The sequence below is a fragment of the Seriola lalandi genome, unplaced genomic scaffold (assembly GCF_002814215.2).
Source record: "Seriola lalandi dorsalis isolate HSWRI2012SDOR001 ecotype SW California unplaced genomic scaffold, Sedor1 jcf7180002054330, whole genome shotgun sequence".
NCBI classification, from domain to species: Eukaryota; Metazoa; Chordata; class Actinopteri; order Carangiformes; family Carangidae; genus Seriola; species Seriola lalandi.
This window is the reverse complement of record NW_019524883.1, coordinates 142,067-152,678: the sequence shown is the minus strand read 5'-3', so window position 1 is coordinate 152,678 and position 10,612 is coordinate 142,067. Positions and strand designations below refer to the sequence as shown.

The 10,612-nt window shown below is 41.7% G+C and overlaps 1 protein-coding gene across 1 annotated transcript in view; it reads right to left on the bottom strand.

Moving 5' to 3' along the window:
- Positions 1–9: 9 nt before the first annotated feature.
- phf1 (PHD finger protein 1) overlaps positions 10–10,612 on the bottom strand; it is a 16,832-nt gene continuing 6,229 nt past the window's right edge. Inside the window, exons 8-15 of the mRNA XM_087174214.1 lie at positions 9,943–10,011; positions 9,410–9,533; positions 8,280–8,347; positions 7,566–7,703; positions 5,516–5,594; positions 3,985–4,100; positions 3,330–3,416; positions 10–2,085 (exon numbers count right to left, since the gene is read on the bottom strand). Of these exons, the coding sequence (XP_087030340.1) occupies positions 1,620–2,085; positions 3,330–3,416; positions 3,985–4,100; positions 5,516–5,594; positions 7,566–7,703; positions 8,280–8,347; positions 9,410–9,533; positions 9,943–10,011 (1,147 nt within the window). The 3' untranslated portion in view covers positions 10–1,619. The remainder of the gene's footprint in view (positions 2,086–3,329; positions 3,417–3,984; positions 4,101–5,515; positions 5,595–7,565; positions 7,704–8,279; positions 8,348–9,409; positions 9,534–9,942; positions 10,012–10,612) is intronic.

The window sequence follows — 10,612 nt, the reverse complement described above, 5'->3', positions numbered from 1 at the left end:
AGAGTCAGGGGGAGAGAGACAGGAGAGTCAGGGAGAGAGAGAGACAGGAGAGTCAGGGGGAGAGAGACAGGAGAGTCAGGGGGAAGGGGGACAGGAGAGTCAGGGAGAGAGACAGGAGAGTCAGGGGGAGAGAGACAGGAAAGTCAGGGAGAGAGAGACAGGAGAGTCAGGGAGAGAGAGACAGGAGAGTCAGGGGGAGAGAGAGACAGGAGAGTCAGGGAGAGAGAGAGACAGGAGAGTCAGGGAGAGAGAGACAGAAGAGTCAGGGAGAGAGAGAGACAGGAGATTCAGGGGGAGAGAGAGACATGAGAGTCAGGGAGAGAGAGAGACATGAGAGTCAGGGAGAGAGAGAGACAGGAGAGTCAGGGAGAGAGAGAGACAGGAGAGTCAGGGGGAGAGAGACATGAGAGTCAGGGAGAGAGAGAGACAGGAGAGTCAGGGAGACAGAGAGACAGGAGAGTCAGGGGGAGAGAGACAGGAGAGTCAGGAGGAGAGAGAGACAGGAGAGTCAGGGGGAGAGAGACAGGAGAGTCAGGGAGAGAGAGAGACAGGAGAGTCAGGGGGAGAGAGACAGGAGAGTCAGGGGGAGAGAGAGACAGGAGAGTCAGGGGGAGAGAGGGGGTGACGTGCAGCAAAGGGCCGCAGGTCGGACTCAGACCCACGGCTGCTGCGGTCAGGACGAGGCCTCTACCAGGTGAGACACTGAGGCGACCCAGAGTTCAACATTTTGATAAATATGCTTATTTGCTTTCTCATGTCTGTGCATTGAATCTGAAGCTACGGTTAGCTTAGCTTAGCATAAAGACTAAGAGCTAGGTCTATTTCATGACCAGCCACAGTGACTTACTCGAGTCCTTTCCGACAGAGAACCTCTTATAAAAACATAACTTGCCATTTTTGCACTTTGGTTTTTGTACGAATTAAACAACCAGCTTATATAACACTTTAGAGGCAGTGGTAGATGGATTTCTTTTTACCTTTGGCAGAGCCAGGCTAGTTATTTCTTCTGCATCCAGGCTTTATGCTAAGCTAACTGTCTCTCATGAGAGTGGTATCAAATGGTTGTTAGAGAGTGAATGAGCATATTTCTCAAAATATCAAACTGTTCCTTTAAATTAGCAGCATGCTGGTTGTCTGACGTGACAACCAGTGGAAGTTTACTGTTTTATTTGTGTATAACTTAAATGAAAGAATTAGAAATTGAGCAGTGAAAAAGCAGTCATCTTAGTTTCTTGCACAGTGCTGCTGCTCATCTACAGTAACGTACATCAATATGTGAGTACAGTTAAAGACGTGCTCTCGATGTGGCCGACACAAATCATCAGGAGGTTTAAATACTTTCTCTCATCGCTGTAAAACATGATAAATGCAAAGGCATATTCCAAAGTTAACAGTACAAATATCAGAGAAACACTAGCAAAGAGGGACATTTAGTAACGAGTAGTGAGGTTATAATGAATAGAGGTGATACTATCAGAGCAACCTGGATTTTGCAACGTGTAGAGATTTTTTTTTTCCTTTTTGTTTTGTTTGTACTTTAAACACTGCCACATATTACATACACAGTATTCCTGTGGCAACTGCAAAACAGTCAGTGCGTCTCGTGTTTGCTCTTCGTCTCAGTACAAACTCACGTTCTCCCACTCCACAAGGTACTGAACCTTCCCGTCTGGTGTGACACGTCTCGCCAAGATCCTCACCGCCTCCCCTCCACCCCAGTTCCTGGCCACTGTCCCGCTGCCACCTCCAACTCCCATCCCCCCTCCACCACCTCCACCGCCACCTCCTCCACCTCCACCTCCGCCTCCGCCTCCGCCTCCGCCTCCACCTCCACCTCCTCCGCCTCCTCCGCCTCCTCCTCCACCACCTACGCCACCCCCTCCGCCCATGCCGGCCTGGTAAGGGGGCAGATCACGTAGGATGACGGGCTCCAGCTGCTTCTGGCCCGGCTGGTGTTGGTGCTGGTGCTGGTGGTTGTGTTGGTGGCTGTGATGGTGCTGGTGGAGGTGGTGGTGGTGATGGTTGCCATTGGAATTGAGGGGGTACGGGAAGCACGGCGGTGGTAACCTGCAGGTGTCCTCCACGCTAGGAAAAGAAATAAAGAAGAGCACAGGAATCAGGAACAAGCACTGATTCAGAAGAGTCCTCCAACACCATACACTAAATAAATAACAACATATCCTTGGACCATGTATAGCCTTAAGTATTTGTCCTCACCAGCAACATATAAAGTAGACTAAAAGACCACATGAGAAAAGAACGTAATTAATATTTTTTTAATAAGCAATGAACCAAATATACTTGCTAGCTTAGCTTAGCATACTGCCTCTCAGTGCTGCAGAGCATTTTAGCATCTTTTGGGTCAGATCTTTCACTGCTGTCATCGACCTTGTTTCCTTTGCTCCAGCTCTAAATGAAAAACACTGTACATTTCCCGCTAAGCACCAAACACCAGGCTTGAAATGTAAAGTGATTAGCTTTGTGAATATAGTGGTAGATTTAGCAGCTAAAAATGGACATATATTTCCCTCAGCCATAGTGGAGGACCAAAAACAGAGCTAAAAAGAGAGTGAATATTGGACTTGAGGCTACAAACAAGCCTCCAAATTAAAGCTAATGTTGCTATATGTCTGCAGGCGGTATAAATTAGCAACTGTTTGCTAACACGTTCCCCATACCAACTTTATAAGTTGATAATGATGTGTGTCAGTGTTGTGCTTACAGCTTGTTGCTCCATCTCTCCAAAAATCAATAAATGCAGCTTTAACCTGAAGTAACTCAATCATGAAATATATAAAAACTACTACAAACATGAGATATACTCCTGACTGCTGATGCTGCAGCACTTGACAGCCGTAAAAGATCTGTTGATCGGCATTTCAATATGTGACGGCATCACCAGAGAACTCAAAGAGGCCAAAGTCAGTGGGGAAAAAGTCCTAAATCGTCTCATGCGTCTAAACAAACAGTCATGGAAAATTCTGATAACATAATCTGATTAGAGCTGAAACTCATGGGCAGGGACATACAATATACAATGTGTATGTAGCGGCTTGACAAATGCTGCTACACGTGCTATAATGGTGATAATGGTGATTTAGTAATACTCCAATGTGGTTAACACTACACAGAAAAAGCATGACTCTGGATGGATATCATAATGAACTAAATTTCAAGGGAATGAAATTGAGAAACCGTTTATAGATTAAATAACCAAATATGAAAGTAATTCCAATATAATTTCATAATCAATATCTTTATGTGGCCCAAAGACCAGCCTCGCATGTTATTATGTACATGTCTAGCAGAGAAATGAGGACGAGAGAAACCTGTTGTAGTGATGGAGATTCCTGGAGAGCGCGGTGTTTCCATTGTAAGTGCTGTGGTACAGGGCGTACATCCGTTTGGGAGGAGAGCTGTGGACGTGATGCACGAAGGATACAGCTTCAATCAAAATTACATTTTCATCCAGCTGTGATTCAAAACAGTAGAAAAGAGAATAATCTCAAGGTTTATTGACTCAAGTTTTAAGATATAGTATCTCCTGCTGAGACTTCTGCCCTCATACACAACAGAGGGAAAAAAAAAAGTTTGTTTTGGTCACATCATTCAAAAATAAATGACCTTTGAAAAAGTTTTTATTGGAAATAATTTATTCTGAGGAAAATAATACCACCTCCATCGCCCCGGGGGGTGGGGGGGGTGGCAGAAGTGGAAAACTTGCAACATCTGCACTTACAACAAATCTATCTGCATTATATTTCCTCCTAGCACAGGAAGCAGGGGGGCTTCTCGCCTCCAGGTGGCTATGGAACGATTTTATCACAAGCATCAAAAGCTCTCCTGATGGTTTCCTATAATATTTAGTGTCCCATAGTATTTCGCAACATGTTTCTTGTAATGCAGGTGGGCTGACCCATCGGGCTGACCTATCAATAATGTATCACCACAGAAACCAAAAATGGCACAACACACACCCCTTACCTCAAGTTAAGCTCCTCCTCTGACTTCCTGGAGTTGTAAAGGCTGGCCCCTCCCATGTAACCATGGCAACATGGCAGCAGCTCAATGGGGTTGGCAGCAACTGGAGGTGGACAAGCCTGGGCACAGGAGAGACACACACACAGATCAGCTTGTGTATGGATGCCAACATCATCACAGGAGTCAGTCAAGCTCTGATACCTCAGTGCTAACTCATGCGTAAAGTTAATTCTGCATATGGAACGTCCAGTTGTCCAATAAGTACAATTATATACAGGTTTACACATTAAAAATCAGACAGAAAATGATTAAAACCGACAATGATATACATTTAGTTCATTTTTTGTCTTAAACTAAATGTATATCATTGTCAGTTTTAATCATTTTAATCATTTTTTTGTCTTCTTAAAAAAAACAAGAAGCAGCTTGAATTCCATGTACGTGAATTGCCCGAGGGCAGAAATGGGCAGATATGTCTATAAATCCACACTAATTGCATCAATGGCTGTGAATCACATCGTGCCGAGGTTCATCAGACACAGACGTAGAAAGGCCTGCCTAAGCGTATCACCTTCATTGCACATTTCATGGGGCTGACTGGTCGGTGAGGCAGCTCTCCTGACACACCGATTTACGACCCATGAAAAGTAAAAACATCAGAGCATCATCAGAGCCATCGGTCACTAAAGACCATGTAGGGCTGGACGCCATGTGAAGGTTTTTGCATTTCTCATCGCTGGACTATGACATATGGCATCACCCTCTGCCATTATCATTCCCTTCTCGAGCAATAGTATTAGGATGGGAGATTATTATTCAGTGGCCTTAGTCTGCGTCTGTGCCTTTAAATGGATGTGCTCTGTCAATGCTGCACTGTCAAGGTGCCAGCGCCACCTGGCCAAACTGTAATCGACTGCAAAGTGCATTTGGAAGCGATCCCAGGCTACGCATATCAGCATTCCTTCCCATCTCACTTTCCCCACTACAACGAACCTGCTCCTCCAAGAAGGACGGAGATTAGCATCAATCAGAGGGGCACAATGGGGCCTGGATGTGCCAGAGTGAAAACGAGTGCTCCGTGGAGCGTATTGTTCCAGGATTACTGTACGTGCACATACACGTATCCGAGTGATGTGTAGGAGGACGCAGCACAATGAGCATTCACGGTTAAGAATGCTGTGTAAAAATAGTAACATGTGATGTTGCCTGTTTCAGTGTGATCCGCTGGGAAATGGGTTTGATGATCATGATAAATGCGCCGCCGAACTGCAGATGTTGATGAAATACATGAGCGGGTTTTTGTGCAGCCAAGTTTGTATTTGAATTATACATTTTAACCGAGCTAAACACACAACAACACCGCGTCTCTCGCACGCCACTCTCGCCCCGACCATAGACTCTAAAGCATCAGCAGGCATTAAACATACAGCAAGAGAGAGAAGAAAAATACTGAGGCACTGAGCTGCACTGGGTGTTAAAAGACATGCAGACTGATTTAGACTGCGAAATGAAGCTACATCTCAGAGGCACTGACCTGTGTCTCTATGATGCGACGCTTTGATTTACGTGACTCAGGCCCCCCCACTCTCCTCTGGCAGGGTAGTGACAGCGGGCTGAAGCGAACAACAACAACACATAAATTAATACAGAAACACACACATATAATCCCAAAGTGCAATGTTTAGTTTATTAGTGTGTCTCTCTAAAGATCTACTGAGAGGTGTAAAACACGAGGAGCTCAGAGCGGTGAGGTGATACTCTGAATGATTGTTATGTATTATATCAGCAACAAATTTTCAACTTTATGAGCCCAAAACATCATCAGCAGGGAATTTGAAAAATATGAACGGCATAAAAAAGATAACACAGACATAAAACACTTCTTCTCTACAGGTTCTTCTTCCCAAAATCCTCCTCATTCCCTGTCAACTAAACTTGTTTATGAAAATGAGACTTGAGGTCTAAAACCCCCCTAGAGGCTGAAACGTCTATTACAACCAACTATTGGAAAATGCTGCATGGAATCGACAACGTATTCATTATTACATTATAATTAGAGCTGTACAAGTAGCAGGAACCTCAATGTTTATTTTGTCTTGAGGGTGATGCTAAAGAAGAGATCATGAAGTCATTAAAATCAAAAGGATCCATCCTCCTATTGGCATGAATTTGTTCAATAAATTGACTCCGGCCACTTCACTGTGAGGTATCTTGTGTACAAAGCTGACATTTTGGCCTGAGGGTGACACAAAAAGCAAAGCTTATGTGGTGTCTAATATAAAGTGGGTTTGTTTTCTGAGGAGAATTAATGTGCTTTGTGAATTTTATTACAATTTTCCCATTAGATTTTGATATTTCTTTTGCATTTCTCTGTGTGTTAATTTTGGCCTGATGGTGGTGCCACAGGATCAAAGACATTAAGATTCATAAAATGCCACAGCACATTGAGCCAAAACCTGATGTTATTTCAGTGTTTTGTGTACAAAAATGTCAATTCTGCTCGAGTGTGGTAGTAAAAGAAAGGTCATAAAATGTACAAAACAGTAAAGGTTCTTCTGGAGTCCATGGATGTCCATGGACAATTTTAAGATTATCTCACTTTGTTTTATCCTCCGACATTGATGGATATCTATTATCTATTTCATGGCAATCTTGCCTATAGTTATAAATATCAGATTGTGGACAAAGGCACTGAATTGACAAATTGATTGGTCTACATCAACATATTTAGATCTTGATGTCAATAGGAGCAGGAGAAAACCTTTTGGCTCAGGAACATAGCTTTTGTCTAACTGCTGACTATTATATGAGGAATTCCCAATTCTATACATTAATGTTGATTCTTCATGTATTACATCCTTTTATATTGTCACTTTAATCTTGTTTTATTGTGCTGTGCTGTTGCCTGTGTGTTCTTATTCTCTTGTTTAGAAAAGTGCTTGATGCTTATTTGTTTTCAATCCACTATACTGAATAAAAGGCACATATACATGCATAAGCTTATAAAGTCTGAATGCTTGTATCAAGTAAAAACATAGTAAAGGAGACATCTTTAAAAACAAATACACTGATTCTGTACTTAGTTTGACGAAGCGTAACCCCAACCTGTCTATTTGTTGAAGTAAAAAAATAATAATTCCCTCCAGTCAACCATTCACTGTCTCTTGCTGGCAACTAGAAAGACTTGTCACTTTAAAAATGACTGAAAATATGTGTAAATGGTTTTTACAAAAGCACCTCCCCCCCACACACACACACCTCTTTAATTCAGTCTGAATAAGCAGCAGCTAAATGCTAAAAATGATTCAAAATGAAAAGTGTGTGTGTGTGAAATCTGAAAACTACAGGAAGCGTGCATACACATGTACACACACACACACACACTTGCGGATGTACATGTGTACATAAAGGGGGGGGGCTAACTCTTTAAGGCAAATATGAAGACACTGATACTTTCGTCGGCACATGAAAATTGCAGTCCTTTGATTCCTAAGTTGATTGTTCATGCGTAGTGACTTTATACCCTGTGGGACTCCAAGACCTCGTATTGAGATAAGAGCAGAAAAGAGAGATGCTGTCCTTACTCTGACCTTCTCCGGTGTGTGATGTTGATAGGTGGGTCGGTGATGAGGGGAGACGAATCGGACGTCAGCGGAGGCGGGGCTCGCACCTGAAGCCCGAAAAGACACTTCTTCTTCTTGATCTCCTTTCCAGAGACAAACCTGGACGACAGCAGGGACACAGGAGCAGTGAGCCCGGTCTTAAAAATGATTATCACATTATGAGAGTGTTTTCTTCATTACTTCTCTCTGATGCCAATAAAGAATTTAAAGTTGTGTAACAAAATGAACTTATTCACCTAATGAAAAAGTTGGCTTGGGTACATTTCAAAGGTAGTGACTGTGTAATTCAGTATATGTAATTAGAGCAGACTTTGCCTGGAGAAATTTGCAGTTTTGTAATTGCAAGGTACTTTGCAAATTTTCAATGAAGACCAAACTAAAACCAATTAGACCTCTAGACTGGATATTGTGATTAAGTACCTATGACTTGTGTCCTCTTCTAACAAGACCAAATAAGCACCAAAGAGTGTTTAAATTTCATCTGGTCTAATTGGCAGTTACATTTTAGTCGCTCTTTATTCAAAGTCACACATCTCCCCTCGCTCAATTCAACCTGCATGTCCGACATCGCCGACTACGAAGCACTAAGAAGACTCCTCTATTCATGGAGTGCTACTCATCAATCCAGTCATGTGTGGTCGGTGTTTATTCTTCTCATCATATGCGATGACTTACCTGTCCTTGTGGGAGTTCAGAGCGTTGAGGAGATTGTGACAGCGGTCCTGCTTTGGCGTGTCAGAGAGCTGGAGGACAGACGGGAATGAAAAATCAAAGGTGTGTTTACACAGTCAATGGACATCAGACAGAAAACCTTTAATGCATACAGTCATTTTCTTTTATAGTGTCTGACAGCAATAGTGTTGATATGGAAAACTACTTGTTGTGGCTACATGACTGAAAAACTCTGCTGTTATGTGAAGACAGAGCAAATAATGCATTTCAAAATGTGAAAACAGCTTAAAGTTAGAAATCAAAACCTCAGATACACGTATAGAAAATGCTCAGAATAGCCATCTTTACTTTTATCTTCTGGTTTGTAGATGTGTCCTAATGTTTGCAAATACTCACAGTGTCCTAAATCAGTGAATCCCAACCAGGAGGGACTTACACAGCTAAAAGTAATGAATAGATGGATGAAACTGAAACCTTAAAGGAACAGGTACACAGTTGAAACTGCTAGCTAAAATGATTGGATAAATGGTTAATCTAGTTAGTTAAAAGTAATTGATGAATAATTGAAATATAGTTTAAAGTATTGGATAAACAGTTGACATAATGAGCATAATGACACTTGAAATAGGCTGATAAACGTAAGCTAATGGAAGCTAATAGAAGCTAATGGAAGCTAATGGATAAAATAGCTAATAATTGGCTGAATTGTCCAGCTCCTGCACTGCACCTGATGCTGCAGTAGTACAAATAGAAACTGGTCCAAAATGGTCTTATCAGCTGTATAAAAAGTATTGTAGCAATATCTACTTTAATATGAGTGTGTTAAATGATGTCCACTTTAAAATCAATTGAAACGAGCACATTTGCAACACAACAGATGGTGAGGGCGCCTGAGCTCATCTGACAGGACTGTGGGGGTGAGTCAGGCTTGGGAAGGGCTGTCGTCGATCATTACAACATCTAATTCTTTAACTTCTTCTTGTTCCCCTTTAAGCTTACGTAGAGGTCATACTTTTTTTTAACTTTAAATTTTACTTTAATAGTGGTTAATAGGATTTATGTCTCAAATGCATAAAGGCTGGCAGCATTTCACATCATTTCATCATGGTGCTTAAACAGGGAGATATCAATACCGCGCCTAGGAGCAACGAGTCCCAATTCTCATTGGTGAAGGACAGGATTTCATGGTCAAAATCAAAGTATTTCCTCTTGCAGCACAGCGAGAGATGGTAGAGCACTAAATGAGCCAAATCCACCCTGCATTAAAAAAAAGAAAAAAAAAGAATTAGATAATAAGAAAGAGGTCAAATACAAAACAAAGATAAAAAATTAAACAGAATGTTCAGAATATTTTTAAAAATTTTATGATATAAGATAAATATTTTCCAACATTTGTGAGCCTATACAGATATACCACATTTTTCTCACATACTGCAAAATCGGTCTGTGTTGTGTTATGTGAACTAGCACTACTAACACTTCAAAGTGACTTGACATCAAATGGACTTGTCCTTTTAGAAGTTGAAGAAGAAAAATGAGAAAGTAGAAGTACGTCCCAATGGTTGCTTTTGTTGTTTTTTCCCAGTACTGTCAAATAGCTACTGTGTAAAATTTTTGTAATATTTTGTTGTGAACATGTCAGTAAAGGTGAAACTGGTAACATTACCAGGTCATGGGTAGTCTTTGGATGGTCTCTGGTCCCTTCGTACATACAGAGCACTGGAACTGATAAAACCTAAAACAGAAAATCACAAAGGTGTCATGTAACCCTGAAAAATAACTTGTCTTTTTTGTGTTAAGTCCAATGTTTTCATTGTCACTTGCACAGCCAGTGCTTTTTGATTGATTTTTTTTTTTTTTTACCAAACAAGTATATTTTCTATCTTGAAGACTTCTTATCATGTCAAGTCTTTCATGCTGATTTTTTCTCTTTGTTTCTCTTTGAGGACCTTCACACTTCTGCTTCCCCTTTACTTTCCTCACAATCTATATATGTCTCCAGATATTTTACCGTATAAATCAACCCGGGCTGAAAATAAGTGGACAGGTGTATCTGTTCCACTATAATGACGTTCTGTTGTGGGTGACCCTGAAACTGGGCTCATACCACAACAACATTGTGTGCATCTGTCCTTCTGTATGCGAGTGTTTGCAGAAGGTCATTGGGAGAGATGAAGCGCAGACACAGTATGACGGCAGCACATGCTTACTATTCCAACTGTGAACTCAGTCTTCACTCTTCCTCCATCACCTGCTCAGCAGATGTTGTACCAATCCGGCCTCACTCTCCCTGACTGTCAATCTAAATCTAATCCCTCCTTCACCCCCCCCCACCA